The 15,426-nt window shown below is 36.8% G+C and overlaps 1 protein-coding gene and 1 long non-coding RNA gene across 2 annotated transcripts; both read right to left on the bottom strand.

The window, feature by feature from the left end:
* Positions 1-4,739: 4,739 nt before the first annotated feature.
* On the bottom strand, positions 4,740-12,406 carry LOC119782045 (F-box only protein 44-like). Its single transcript, XM_038282797.1, has 6 exons — positions 12,132-12,406; positions 6,329-6,578; positions 5,834-5,948; positions 5,668-5,763; positions 5,437-5,572; positions 4,740-5,345 (listed from the first exon to the last, which is right to left on the bottom strand). The coding sequence occupies exons 1-6, from the start codon at positions 12,183-12,185 to the stop codon at positions 5,199-5,201; spliced, it is 798 nt and encodes a 265-aa protein (XP_038138725.1). The 5' UTR covers positions 12,186-12,406; the 3' UTR covers positions 4,740-5,198.
* A 1,331-nt stretch (positions 12,407-13,737) lies between these two features.
* LOC119782051 lies at positions 13,738-15,426 on the bottom strand. Its single transcript, XR_005280628.1, has 3 exons — positions 15,163-15,426; positions 14,747-15,029; positions 13,738-14,631 (listed from the first exon to the last, which is right to left on the bottom strand). It is a non-coding gene; the product is annotated as an uncharacterized LOC119782051 (long non-coding RNA).

Here is a 15,426-nt window from a genome sequence, read left to right as displayed (position 1 = left end):
TTAAAAGACAGAGCTTATCTATTGGTCGCTGGATGACATTGGCTTTGATTTTAACCAAAACGCTTCAAACAAAACCTTTGGCATCCGGAAAAATCTTCATCACATTGTCCCATTGTCCCTGCGCTTCTTGGTGCCGAGTTATCCACAATAACAACCAGATCTCCAGGGCTGAAGTTCCTCTTTTTGCTGTTCCACTTGCTTCGTTCTTGCATGAGTGTAAGATACTCCCTTGTCCAACGTCTCCAGAAAAGATCTGCAAGATACTGTGATTGTCTCCATCTTCTTCTTGAATATTGATCTGTTTTCTCAAAGACTCCTGGTGGTATGGTTGCTTTTCCTTTCAGCTGGAATAACTGGTTTGGTGTTAGTGGTTCTAAATCATTAGGGTCATTCGACACTAAAGTTATTGGCCTGTCATTTAGGATGGCTTCCACTTCACATAGTGCTGTTGATAGGGTTTCATCATCCAGTGTTTGTTCCTTAAGGACAGATGTGAGGGTCTTTTTCATTAGATGTATTAGTCTTTCCCAGACTCCACCGTGGTGAGCCCCAAAAGGTGGGTTAAAAATCCATTTTATTCGCTCTACTAAAAGATTCTTTTGGATTTTCTGATGATTTAGCTCTCTTAATGCTTCTTGTAATTCCTTTTGTGCTCCCATAAAGTTTGTCCCACAGTCTGTTCTGATGCTCATCACTGATCCTCTTCTACAGATGAATCTGCGTATAGCATTTATGCATGAATCTGCTGTTAAGAAGTTTGCCATCTCTAGGTGGACAACTCGACTCACCAGACAGGTAAATATGACGCCCCATCCTTTCACCTGAGCTCGTCCCCTTTTTACTTCAATAGGACCAAAGTAGTCAATGCCAACATGACTGAAAGGAGGTAGGTCTGGAAATAAACGGTCCTCAGGAAGGTCTGACATCTTCTGTTCACCAGGTTTTGCCTGCATGCGTCTACAGAATAGACAGCTCTTGATGATTTTTCTGGCTAAGGAGTTTGCATGAGGGAGCCAGAATTTCTGCCTTAGCTTGGAGAGCATGTGGCTCCTTCATGAATGTCCAAATTGGTGATGAATTTGTTGTAAGATGGGGTTAGATAAATGCGAACCTTTAGGTAGAATGATCGGGTTTTTCTTGTGGATTGATATTGCACTTTTGTTTATCCTACCACCAACTCTCAAGATGCCAATATCGTTACGGCTACTCTTGCATCAAAATAGTTTCCCAAAAAATCAAAAATTGCCAGAGTAGTCTTAGGAGGAGGTTTTTCGACTCACAAAACAAAAAGCACTCGTGGAGAATGAAAAAACTGTGGCACTCCTCACTCCTTCAAACAAACAATCAGATCCACCTCATCAGCTGCTTCTACTTGTTAATCTCAGCAGGAGGCGGACTGACAAGAAGGAAGGTCAAAGCCAAACCAATACATAAACCAATGAACAATAGCTCTACCATTCACACAACCTTAGATCTTTAACATTAATAATTTTGCAAAAAATAAATTAATCTAATTCTTAATAGGCTCCAGCAGGACGAAAGTAGATAGGCGCCAGAACCTCACGGTCAATCTACACTATTGCAACAGAAAAATTAACGAGCACAACATCCATATTCTCTAATTAAGACAAACTATTATCATAGCAACCTTTGCTAACAAATAGAAGAATATATTCAGACATCCGTGCTTCCTAGATAAAAGGTATAGTGGATACAATTCTTTCAGTTTTGAGTTCTGGGGCAAACATCTCTTCCTTTGTCATTACTTGCCTACTTTTATTAGCAATTATTCTGCATAAAATTAATTTTTAAAAGCACTTATATCTACATAAATTGATTATTACGTTTTTATTAAGATAGTTAATTATCTATGATTTCACTGAAGACTCCTAGATGTCTTTCAGAGACACATAATTTTCTCTTTACCCCCTATAACACAAAATCTAGTTCTGAAAAGAGCATGAATTATCATTTTTAATGTTGATTTGCATAATTAAACATATTGTTTTTGTTGTCAAGTAATTGTTGATATATGAAAAATGTAAATGTTTTGAATATTCCACTTGAGAGTATTACTGCTGCCACCGCCTGTATTAAAAGGGGGAAAAAATGGTAGGGGTGGCCACAGGCCAATGATTAACTAAAGGTGGCCATGGCCACCCCTGGCCCCCCATCTAGCTCCGCCCCTGGTTAGTTACACCAAGGATGAGTTACAGGAGTGCAATAAGATAAAATATAAAGATTTAGCAAAACAATTTTCCCTTTTATATTTGTGATATCACCATTTCCTCACTTACAGTGTTTTTTTTCTAACATTTAGTTTTAAGCACTGGGTCCAAAGGTTAAATAAAGACATTTCAACATCCTTTTTCCTCCAATCAGAAACATGCTATATTGATGACATAGATATTGAACACTCAGCAAGACTCTCCTCCTCACTAGGAGGATAGAAGACACATTCTAGATCATCTTTTTAATTTATTCATTTCTTTTATGTGGTTTACTAATGTCATATTGCCCCGGCTATTTTTATGAGTTAATTTCAACTTAGTAAGGTTGAACTATTCCTCAGTTTACTTTGAAATTACAGGGTTAGTATATTTAAAATCTGAGTGTCTAACTAGCACATCAGTTCTATCATAGCTGACAGCTTGGGGATTTGCAGCCGATGTCAAACCAAGCAGTTTATACCTCAAATCTAACTTTTCTGGTTCTACAACCCTCCTGTTTTAAAGAAAATACCTAAAGTTTTTATTTTATAAAGCTATTAAGTTACTCTCTAATGTTGACACTGGCACAGCACACCTTAAATTCACAGACATCCGTGTAGAAATGAAGCATAAATTAGATATTTTCTTCTTGATATGTCTTTTCCTGTTCTCCCAAAGCCTGATCCAACTATGATGTTCATTGCTGGACAAATCTCAATACAGAAATCAGCAAGAACTCCATACCACCCTTTCCATGACCTTGTATCTATGCCTGCATGTCAAATATATCTCACTCCAGGTCTGTAGTCATGGAGTGGTTGATCTGAAAAATATTAAATTTAGAATTGGTTTCTGTGGCATTCGGTGGAGGGTATTTTGTTTTTCATACTCATAGGGGTGGATCTAGAGACGGCCAGGGGTGCCATGATCACCCCTACCCGGTTATTTGTTGTTCCCCCTCTAACAAGCTGTTCTCTTGTAAGCCTGATGGTGGCAGCAGTGAAACCATCAGGTGAAATTTCCTACATTGACATTTGAATTCTGGTATATTAACCAAACGCTGTATATTTACAACAATATACTGCAAATAAAGAGAACTAATACAGATTGCTTGCTCTTTTATGAATTCGCCTTTAGGTTTTCTAGGGGAGAGTTTGTCTCTGTGATCACCTGTATGGAAATGTGGAGTAGACTTGTGCCAGAAACCCTGATACATCTGGATGGCTGTTTTAAAGTCTATTTTGTGAGATACATGTAGCCAGTGGAAGAAGTTTAGAAATAGAAAATGTCCTTTTTGATGCAGTGAGGATGGGGGCATTCTAGATCAACTGCAGCTATCAGATCAACATATTCTGGAGACCCATGAAGAAAAAGTTGCTGTAATTAATTTGACCAAAGATGAGCACATGAATTAGGTTTCCAAAAATCCTGGACATTCATGCTTTAATGTTCTTCAGGTGACTAAAGGCTTATCAATTGTCTTAATGTGCCTCTGAAGGTTCCGGTCTGAATCATTTCAAGCTTTACCACTAGTTTCTAGCTGTAGAAACTGAATCTGTGTGCTAACGCCTGATTGCTCCTCTTTTGGTCAAAAGCAATTATTGCTTCAACTTGTTTTTATTCAGATGTAGAAGGTTTTGAAACATCCTTGCATTGATTTCTTTCATTTACCCAGAGCCTTGGTGAACCCACATGTGATTTTTCCTTTCTCAGATGTAGTTTCCAACTGAAATAAATGTCAACTCCAAATAGCAGTTCTTTATTTGGCAAGAAGTCAAAATAAAAAAAAGAGAATGTGCTATCAGTTTGCCAAAGCTCTGTACAGGAAACAATAAACAGAAGAAAAAATGTGCTCTGATCAGATGAGGACGAAATAGAATATATGGCCTACATACAAAAGCAGTATGTTTATTCATAAATCAATGCATATTACCCTGTATGTAAAATCTCAAAAGTTTAAGATTGTAATGGCAACATTATGACTATTTGCTTCAGGAGAATCAGGGCATGCAAGAGTTGATGGAACATGGGTGAAGCTAAGCATAGGGAAATCAGGAGGAAATTTGCTGATACTTAAAGAATGCGCAGCTTTCCTCATCAAACATATCAGGACAGAAGAGGAATATAGCAGAGTGGGCTTACAGCACATGTAATTTACACACAGATATTAGGAAAGACTGTTCAATTAGGTTAGAAGACATAGTGCAGCAGGATGTCAAATATGTTTTTAGATCTGGAGCAACAGATGTAGAGCGTTTCTATAAAGTTTACAATGACATAACTGTTTGGAATGTAGTTTGAGAATGACAAAAAAAAGGTTTTCTGGGAAATGTAAACATAAAAGCTTACATCACAATATTGTACGTTCTTACACACTGTCTTTCAGTTTCATGCTGCATATTTCTGAAGAAAGGACCTTAGAAGGTAGTGAGGTTAAGGTTTTTCTCTGTTAAGTAGGCAAAAATATTCCAAGCTGCCTTCCTGTATCACTGTATTAAGTTTTTAACAAACCAAGAATATACATTTTCATAAAGTGCAAAATTTGAGTTTTTATTTGTTTTAACCTCAATACACGTTCCATGCTGACATACAGAAGGAGGTACGTCTCTTTAAGGAAAATAATTGGTATAAAATGAGTGCAGATATAAGGACAAAAGAGGAACATTGCAGTGTTAGGTTACAGGGTAATACAGACATTTACACACATATATTAAGGCAGTTCTTACATAGATTCTGTAATGTTATAGAAAATTAGCGAGGACTGTTAAACAGGTGATGGTCTTTTTATTTGGTTAGTAGATACAGTGAAGCAGGACATCAATTATATTTTTAGCTGCAGAGTAACAGATTTAGAAATCTAACATGTTACAGAAAAAAGCATATTTTTGAAGGGGAGTACCTTAGAAGGTAGGAAAATGCCTAATAGGTTTTTATCGGTTAAGAATGCAAAGATATTCCAACCCACTTTCTGGTCATTACATCAATAAGCTAGTTTTCCAATGCTGGACATACTTCAACACAGCTTTCTGTTACACGAATTCCATAATGTCCAGCCCAGTACTTTGTGTCTTGACCACCATGACAAAAATTAACATATCTCACTCCTGGTCCGTAGTCCTTGAACACATGCACCATCTGAAAGAGAGAGAAGAAACCCCCATCAGTAATTCAAGGATCGTTTTACCTTACCAGCTCCTGTGATGTTATTAATGTGTACCTACAGTACCTGATTCCACTTCTGATCATTCCACTGAGGAAAATAAACCCTCTCAGGGCGAAACTCCTGGAGTACATGTTTCCTCTTATCTAACAGCTGCACAGAACACTCATAGAAACTTCCACAATCCGATCGTGGCTGGAACCTAACAACACCCAAATTCAGAGATCTGTTGTCTTTTGTTTTACACAACTAAAAAAAACAAAAAGAGCATCCATCAGCTGTGTGCATTTTTCTTACCAGTCTGAGATTCTGATGTGTGGCTGGATCTCATCCATGAATGATGGGCTGTAACCTTCTTTCTCCAAATCAATCAGCTGTTCTTTCGTGCACATACTACAAACAACGAAAACATTTTTCAACTACAATTAAAGGTGAAAAACTTTCAAAGCTACTGAATACTCACTAATATGAAGTCACAAAGGTTTTTTTGACTGCAGGATTTGGGTGAGGTAACCTGGGGTTTTCCAGTGACCACTTATCACCACCATTCTGCACTATGTTCCATCTTTGAAATCCATCTAAGCATCAAAGGATGAGAGATTGTTTTTTTAAATAGAGCTGTAAAATAATGCAACTAAATGAAATTTAGTGAAGCTCGTTTTGTAGGGCTCAAACAATCAACCCTCTTATGATTAATCATATATACTCTAAAAAATACCAGCTCAGAGCTGTATTTAAAATAAAGATTTTGTATCTAAGATGAAAAAACTTTTTTGGTCTGTGAATATGCACTTTCAGAACTCACTGGCTGGCTTAGTGTTAGCTTTAATCTCTTTCAAATTATGCAAAAATCTCTTTTTTACCATTTATTGATTGTAAAGTCGAAAAAGAAAATAGTCAACCAATCAACTGATTAGTAGAGTAATCATAAGTTGCAGCTCATTTTTAAAGTTTTTACCTTCTCCTCTTGGATTTTTGATGAGATTTCTTCTGTTCTTGGATAAGAAGTAAAACATCCTCCAGTCTCTGGGTACTTTGGTAGGATCATTGAGATGATATCCCTCTCTTCTACATCTTTCCTTCCAGAAAGACTTGCTGTCTGCCACATCTTTCCACTTATGGCAAACCAACCGACACACACAGACTACAAAATGGGGGGGCAGATTTTGGAAGATTTTCTCCCAGACTTCCAAAGGAAAAGGGATGACCTGATGAGGCAAAAAGAAATAAATGTTTTGTTGTTCAGTGGTTTATCACGAACATGAATTCAATTCAATTCAGTTTATTTATATAGTGCCAATTCACAACACAAGTCATCTCAGGGCACTTTACAGAGACAATTCAACCCGATCATAGAGTCAGATTGCTTCAAAGTTTAGGAAATACAGCTGATTGCATCCATTCATTAAATAAAAAGCAATCCCTCACCCCAAGCATGCTTGTCGTGACAGTGGAGAGGAAAAACTCCCTTTTAACATGAAGAAACTTCCAGCAAAACCAGGCTTAGTGTGAGCACCTATCTGCTGAGGCAGACTGGGGTTCAAGGAGACAGAAGCAGACATAGAAAAAGAAGCAAAGATACAAAAGGCAACTGTCAACCAGCTCCACAGGCGGCCCCGTCCAGGAAACACACAGCCATGCAGACGAGCTGCGAGCCAGCTCCCACATCAGAGGACGAAGAGAGCACATCCAGTCAGTCACAGTCAGAGACTGACTGGATGTCAGGACTACACTGAAAAACAGGCCAAGCTCCAACATTTATAGACAAAAGTGCTGATGGCAGCAACACAGCTGATATTTCTCTCCAGGATAGAGTCACACCCAAACAGGAGCATTCAGTGAGGCCTTGGTCACTTCAGTTAAAGGCAACTTCTTTCTGCTGACATGACAGCAGTGGCTTCCTCTTCCTCACAACATTGGCAAATCAGCTCCCAGCTATGAGTTACCATGACCTAAGAGTAACCTGAGTAATACGTTTGTCATAATGTCTTGGATAATGGGGTAAGCTACATGCTGTTTATGAAGGAACGATCCTGCCATAATTAAAAATACGTACAGAAATAAATGAAGGACTAAATAATATAAAATTGCTTAAAAAAGTAGCTAATAATATGAATTTGTGTGCCATTAAATGTGACAAAATAATAAAAAGATATTTCTTCAACAATAGATCAATTATTCATCAAAAAACATATTTTAACTTACACTTTTATTTTGACTTTTCTTCTTGCTTTTATGATGACGTATTTTTAACCCACTTCTTTTCTGTTATACATTTTTATTGAAGACTTTATTTTGTCTTTATGTATTTATTGCAAGGGTTTTTTTTTTGTTCAGTATTTCCAATGCAACCTTTTTTGTTTTTTCATATTTATTCAAACCAACATTTTAAAAAGATGTTGTTGTTTTTTTTCGCATAATGATTTACACCAAAACATTTTTAAAGCATGTTTTTACTTCACCGTAAATATTGCTTTTCATTTTGTTTTAACTAACTAACTTCTAACTTTTCTGTTTTTTTTTACCTAAAGGATTTTTACCTGCACTTTTATTTCCTTCTCCCCTTTTTCTCTTTCTACTTCTTTTTTTAACAAATTTTTAAAGCATATTTTTACTCCACCATAAAAATACATTTTTATCTTATTTTAACCTTCTATTTCTTAAGCAGTCATTTATTTCTGCCTCTAACTTTTCTAACTGTTTCTTTACCCAAAGGATTTTCGCCTGCCCTTTCATTTCTTCTGCTCTTTTTCCACTTCGTCTATTTCTCCTTCATATTTTAAAGCAACATTTTAAAAGAAATATTTACTCCACCATAAATATTTCTTTCTACTTTATTTTAACCCTCTATTTCTGAAACAATTATTTATTTGTACCTCTAACTTTTCAGTTTTTTTTTTTTTTTCACCCGAAGGACTTACGCCTGCCCTTTTATTTCCTTCGCTTTTTCCACTTCATATATTTCTAATTCGTGTTTTTTTACTTGCTCTATTTCCACTTGGTCTTCTGCAGCCTTTAATGTTTAAACGATGCCGGGAAGGGAGGGGGCGCGGAGCGGTGTCACCGGCAAAGCTTTACAACTATTGGCCAAGGCCTGGCTCCCCGGACATGGTTACTTAGCTGGAGTGCGCACGCTTGGATTTTCCCTCTATTGGTAAACTGAACCAGGACCTTAGGTATGGCGGCAACTCATCTAACTCATCCAAACTGTTGGCAGCCTCTCTTAATAGATCAGAAACGGAACATCTCGACGGTGCCACCATACCTGAGGTCCTGGTTCAGTTTGAAGAAATATCTTCTTTTTATTATTTTTTCACATTTTATGGCACACAAATTCATATTATTAGCTACCTTTTCAAGCAATTTTATAATATAAAGTCCTTCCTTTAATTCTGTACCTGTTTTTTATCATGGCAGGATCGGTTCTCCATAGCTGTTTTCCATGGAAAGAATACTGTCAGATAGATAAACTAAAGCGGAAAAGGGAAAGAAAGAAATCAGCAATACTCAAGATGAGACCCACTTCTATTCTTGGACTGACCAACAACAGGGGAAAAAAGAAGAAAAGAAGAGAAGAGAAGAAGAAATTAACAGGATTTCGGGAATGTTTGTAATTGTTGATTTTCTAATGTAAAGCAGCTAACAACCATGACAAAATCAAGTAAATTGTCATACCTTTCCTTCAATAAAATATTATTTTTATTTGTTATATTTAATTAATAGGTGAGTGGAAACAGTACTGCACCAACTTTTTGTTTGCCAAATACCAAAATAACTATTTTTAAGATGAAGCAATGCTAAATTTGTCACTGATACCATTACAAGTTATAAAACTAAGAAAATTAGAAATATGTTCCTTTAATAGGGTAGTGCAGCAACCAGTAAAAGGTTTAAAGCATTTGTTGTGCATTACTTTATACTATAAATTAATACAATAAATTATGTAAAAAAAAAATTAAACAGTAAGATTTATACTTTTACTTAAGTAATAAACATTAATTCTTTTTACACCTCTGCAGAAACTGGACTGAGAAAAATACAGTCAAATGTTAAGGAGGAACTGCCAGAGACATCAAGCTATCCAATCTGTCTCCAATATTCCCTGTTCTCACTGTTAGGCTTTTTTTGGGGGGTTAATATGTTATCTTACATGCTTCATTGACCACACCAAACAATGTGTAATAATGAAAACTTCTCCTAGCAGCAGTTACTATTTAACCCTCTGACAACACTAAATTCCACAAACTATTTCATTTTTAGCTTGATTAAATTTTTAGTATTTCTTTTTCTGTCCTCTGTGAATCAACATCTCATTAGAGATCTAAGATCTTCTTTGTTTTTGTTTTTTAATCAAATAGTGGAAATTCATAATAGCAAATTGCCTGATGTAGGCCTTCTGCTGCCAAAAATGAAAGGAAAAAGTGGTCTATTAAGCAGCATAATGAATGTTGTATAGGCTTAGTGGATTTTAAGTTTCACTTTAAGACTCATTTTTATTCTCTGAACATTGTTTTCCAAGAACACCCCTCCCCTTTTAGTGACACATGCAGTTAACTCATTGTGTGAGAGTATACAGGGTCTAAAAACTGTAAATGAAAGTCAGATTTTTTTTGTGAAGTGACATCACACATGGTACATATTGTACAAAAAGCCACATCATTTTGACAAGGAAAAGAGCTCCAGTAGCTTTGAATAAAGGGCTTCCATTTTAAATAAGTAAGACAAACACAAGACAAATGACCTTGATTATACTAAAACTCTGACTTTGATTCTTTGTGTTTTTTTCAATCACTAAAATAAGTATAAATTGAGCAATCCCTTAGCAAAAAGTAGTATACTTGAAGTACATTCTATTAAGAATACTTAAGTATAAGTTTAGAAAGTATACCGAACAATGTACTTTTAGTGTACTTGAAGTATTACTAAAGTGATACTTCTTCGAACTAAATTGGGACATTTTTAAGTTTACTAAAGTATACTTAAAGTATACTTTAGTAAACAATACAGTAAACGGTAGTATAGTCAAGTACACTTGACTATACTATTTTTAAGTATATTAGTTTAGAATAAGTAAACCCTAAGCGCATTGCCTGATTTTAAGTATGAAATTAGTGCACTTTTAGTATACTTGAATAAACTACTTTTTGCTAAGGGATAACTTAACTGTACTTTGTTGTAGTGGCATCAAACTCGCATCACACATGGAAATTCTCATCATGAGTTAGTTTTGTAAAATGTCCCTAAATCTATTTTTAAAAATGTTTTATTTTTTTATACAGAATAAACATATCTATATTACTGTAGTTTACTGAAGCTCTGTGTACGGAAGTGTTTTGCTGTCACTTGAAAAAATACATTTTTGCTCATTATATTGTATAAACGTGATAGTATATTTGTATGAACGTGATAGTTATATTGTATAAACGTGATAGTATATTTGTATGAACGTGATAGTTATATTGTATAAACGTGATAGTATATTGCATAAACGTGATAGTTATATTGTATAAATGTGATCGTTATATTGTATAAACGTAATAATTATATTGTATAAACGTGATAATTATATTGTATAAACGTGATAACTTATATGCTTTATTCAGTAGTAACCGCGAGACTTATTTAAGATGAAGATGTTTTCGCTCTAAGTAGTTTTTTGAAGGAAGTGGAGAGAGGCTGGCTAAACAGAGATTCCTTCCAAAGTGCAGCGCATCAGAGTCACTGTCTGTCACACATGAAGGTGGGGCTCCAATTAAATGTTTGATCGAACATGAGAACTATCCTGACATCCTTATCCAGGTAATCGTGGGACGTTTTCACTCTGCATGTCATCTCCTCAGCAGCACAATGGCGAGTTTACTGGAGTTGATCAAGTTTTACTTTATTGTCGGTCTAAGACTGTTGAGATCCTGATGCTGCTGCTGCACAGTGGAGGAGATCAGTATTAGCATGCACATATTGAGAAGAATCCTCCACAGAATGGGACTCTATGGAAGAAAACATCAATTAGTTCCTCTAGATGCTCGTTGACCAGCTGGAGAGATACGGAAGCCTGCACGGATATACGTTTCACCACCTTAAATGTGTTCAACATGGATCTGCTGGGACTCAGAATACAGTGAGAGGTCTATTATCATTTCTGGACCCAAGGGGTGTGGAACGAAGGCAGAGGAGGAGGCTGATGCGGCGCATATTGATCCTGGACCTCATTTCTTCCACGAAAGTGGAAGTTGGCTTCCGATTGCAGCTTCCGCTTCGGGACATGAGTAAAGGGCAATTCCACTTTAATTTTCAGCATTTTTAATCCACTCTAATTAAAAAACTACAACACTTAGACACGTCTAACCTGGACTAGATTGTTCTAAACTATTTGTAGAATAATGAAAACCAGGCCTGGGATTTGTAATACATTTCTCTGAGTTGTGAAACTTCAATAAAAACTGTTTTTTTACAAGTCTCGCGGTCGCTAAAGACTAAAGGCGTATTAGCGGAACCATCTGGATAGAGTTATCACGTTTATACAATATAACTATCACGTTTATACAATATACTATCACGTTTATACAATATAATGAGCAAAAAAAATGTTTCAAGTGTCAGCAATACGCTTCCTTATCTGTGCGCACTAAGCAGTGTGCCATTTGCTAATGTAGATCACGTTTCTATGGGTCTGTGTCCCAAAAGAATCTAGCAATTAATTTTATATAAGATGTAAGTGTTTATAAACATATTAACAAACATGTGAGTAGACCATCACTTACTTCCGCGTCGTGAGGCAGAGCTGAGAATTTCCCGTTAACTTGAGAAACTGACATCTTGTCTCTGGGCGGCTGTAGAGGGCTCTCTGGCAGATTTGCTAGGGTTTGTTTTTTCTATGATCGGTCTCAGTTGTTTCGTCCTGATTTTGTCCAGCTATGCGCTTCATACCAAATCCGTTGCTTTTTTTTATAGAGTCTGTTTGCAGAGCTTCCCCATCAGGACCGGATGTCTATTTATAAAGATCAGCGCGCGCAGCACGTGGGATTTTATCTGAGAGGAGGGCTCACTTCTGTACGGAAGAGGATTAAGGCCAGTGGGGAAAAAAAGTTAACTGATTTTTAAATTTTATTTCAGTTTAGTATGGGGAAAAAAGTCAGAATTCTGACTTTTCTTTCTCAGAATTCTGACTTTTTTCTAAGAATTCTGACTCTTTTCTAAGAATTCTGACTCTTTTCTAAGAATTCTGACTTTTTTCTTAGAATTCTAACTTTAAACTCAGAATTCTGACTTAATACTGACAATAAAAAAGTCAGGATTTCAGTCATGTTAAACTGAAATAAAATTTAAAAATCAGTTAACTTTTTTTTTTTTTTTTAGTGGCCCTAATCCTCTTCCGTACTTCTGAGAGGAGTGCTCACTTAAATATTCATTTCCCCCACTTTTCCCCACTTGGAATACCAAAAAACCGTGTTTTATCATAATTTTTGGTGATTTTCTTATACTTATTACAACATTATCTCAGACATCCAAAGTTTCAAAAACTTGTATGTAGCAGGGGGCTAGGAGGGGGGCCAGCGTGTTTTCATGGGGGCCACAGAAAAGCATGAAGGAAATTTCTTTTCAATTGGTTCAATAAAAATCCTGTTTCTTATGAGGTCAATATACATTTATAAGGAATCTTACATATTTTTTTTTAACTTAATTTAAGTTAAAACTACTGTTTTCTATAAAATTGGAATTAGAACTCAAGAAAAACCATCTGTAAAAATTAGAGCATTTTGTTTTTTGTTGTGAAAAAAAAAACATTTAGCAGTTGAAAACTGGGATCCTATCTCTATACCACTGAAGCTATCACCTTATTGTTTTTGAATAATTTGTAAAACAGAATTTGTAAAGAAAAAGAATGAAATAGATACAAATGACCTATCAGTAACCATGTCTGTTCCAGCACATATCATCATTAGAATTTCTTTTAAGGAGTACGTCTTCATTACAGGGGCCATAACAGGGGTCAGGACATGATCTAAAGGGGCACTGGCCCCCGTTGGCCCCTGTCTATACTTGGCCATGGTGAGGAATGATGATACGGTGGCGAGGTGCACTGTATGCTGAAGTCCCATGAAAAACAGAAAGCACAACCGATGTTCAGGGCTACAAGATTACAGTTTTTTGGGATTGCTTAAGCACGATTTTCAAAACAGGGCCCGTGTTTTCAAAACACTACACACAATTAGCACAACTACACACCCAATTAGCAAAACACTACAGATCCTTTGCATAATTAAACACTCTTGTAAAAACTATACACTTCTGTTTAAAAACCACACTTTGTTACCATATGAAACACACACGTTTCACAATACTATACTCTGTTTGCACGAGTTACACTCTGCTGTGATAAACCTAAAACACTTTTAGCACTTCTACTTCCCTATGATTAGAGTTGGCTACCATCAACAAAGTACAAATATAATGTAAATTCACCAAACACTACACAAGACCAATGTTGCACACTGAAGAAACTCATTTATTTCTCAAAACGCCCAAAATGTTGACATGGAGATTCATAATACTGTAACAAAATGTCACTTTACGTATTGTACTGCAAGTTAACTGTAAAAAACAAAACAAAAACTAGACATTGTCTCTTCACCTAGCTGGATCTGGCCAGAAAATTTCAGCAACATCGCAGGCAATGTTGTCATTAGCAAGTCACCTTGGAAAGAAACGTCTTGAATGACGAATCCATCCTTGCATTGCTGCTACCTCCATCTGGTCACAGGCCTCCTCCATGGTTTGGATGAGGGGTACCTCAGCCTGGAGATGGAGATCATATACCTTCCACCGTCATGCCGAGAAAAACTCTTCTATAGGGTTGAGAAATGGAGAGTATGGTGGAAGATATCGGACTGTGAAATGTGGATGTTGCTGAAACCAGTTCTGAACCAGAGCAGAGCGGTGGAAAGACACATTGTCCCATACAACAATGTATTGCATATGATCGATTTCATTTGCTGCTGTTATGTTGTGCAATTGGTCCAAGAATCTAAGTATGAGTGCTATGTTGTAAGGGCCCATATGGGCATGGCGGTGGAGGACCCCATTCTGTGTAATGGCTGCACAGAGTGTTATATTACCCCCACGTTGCCCTGGGACATTGATTATAGCCCTGTGGCCAATGATGTTTCTTCCCCTCCTTCGTGTTCTCGTCAGGTTGAACCCAGCCTCATCTACGTAAATGAACTCATGCTGGATCTCCTCTCCATCCATTTGTTAAACTCTCTGAAGAACAGTGTCAGGCAAAATTGTGTTCAGTGTAGATCTAGTATACATATTACTGTACAGTAAAAGATTATGAGACAGTATGCAAGATCACAATGCTTAGGTGAATACATACCTCTGCATAATCATGCCGCACTCGTTTCACCCTTTTGGAATTGCGATCTAAAGGCACTCGATCAATTTTCTTCATTTGAATATGGTTTTTTATTAGGATGCGTGCCAGTGTTGATGTTGAGACCTGATGGATATTGTTGAAACCGACATGGTTATTGACAATGTTAGCTTGGAGCTGATTGAGGGTTATAGCATTGTTGGCCAAAACCATGTTTACTATCTCCCTCTCTTGCTGTTCTGTGAACATAGGAGGCCTTCCACCTCGTCGTTCCTGACCCTCAATCCTATGTAGAAAAAAAAAACAGTAAACAATAGTACAGTAATTTCACAAGAAAAGGTAACAGAAGTGCTGATAGTACTGTAAGCAGTTGCTGAAACTGTGCAGATGTTTTTGATATGATGATATTTTTACAATACCTATTTTCCAGTCAAAATGTTCTTATCACACTTGCCACTGTGTATCGTCTTAGATTTGGCTGTACTCTCAGTCCAGCCTCCCTCAGCATCAGGCCGTGGTTGACAACGTGGTCAACCAGTGTTGCGCGGATCTCATTTGCCAGATTCGGTCCTCTTTGAGCACGTTCTTGTCTTCCTCTACCTCTACCACGTTCTTGTCTTCCTCTTCCTCTACCTCCAGCATGGCCTCCATCTCTTCCTCTTCCATTGATTCCTCTTCCTCCC

Source organism: Cyprinodon tularosa, unplaced genomic scaffold, assembly GCF_016077235.1.
Source record: "Cyprinodon tularosa strain WSP-4 unplaced genomic scaffold, ASM1607723v1 ctg187, whole genome shotgun sequence".
Taxonomy (NCBI): domain Eukaryota; kingdom Metazoa; phylum Chordata; class Actinopteri; order Cyprinodontiformes; family Cyprinodontidae; genus Cyprinodon; species Cyprinodon tularosa.
Note: the sequence above shows the minus strand (reverse complement) of the source record. Positions and strands in the feature narration are given on the sequence as shown.

Bases quoted from the DNA above. Each gene is read 5' to 3' on its own strand.
- LOC119782045 (XM_038282797.1), bottom strand. From the start codon at position 12,185: ATGTCAGTTTCTCAAGTTAACGGGAAATTCTCAGCTCTGCCTCACGAC. The intron at 5,949-6,328 runs GTAAAAACTTTA...TTTGATGCTTAG, and splicing joins CAAAAATCCAAGAGGAGAAG to ATGGATTTCAAAGATGGAAC. The intron at 5,573-5,667 runs GTAAGAAAAATG...GGGTGTTGTTAG, and splicing joins CACATCAGAATCTCAGACTG to GTTCCAGCCACGATCGGATT.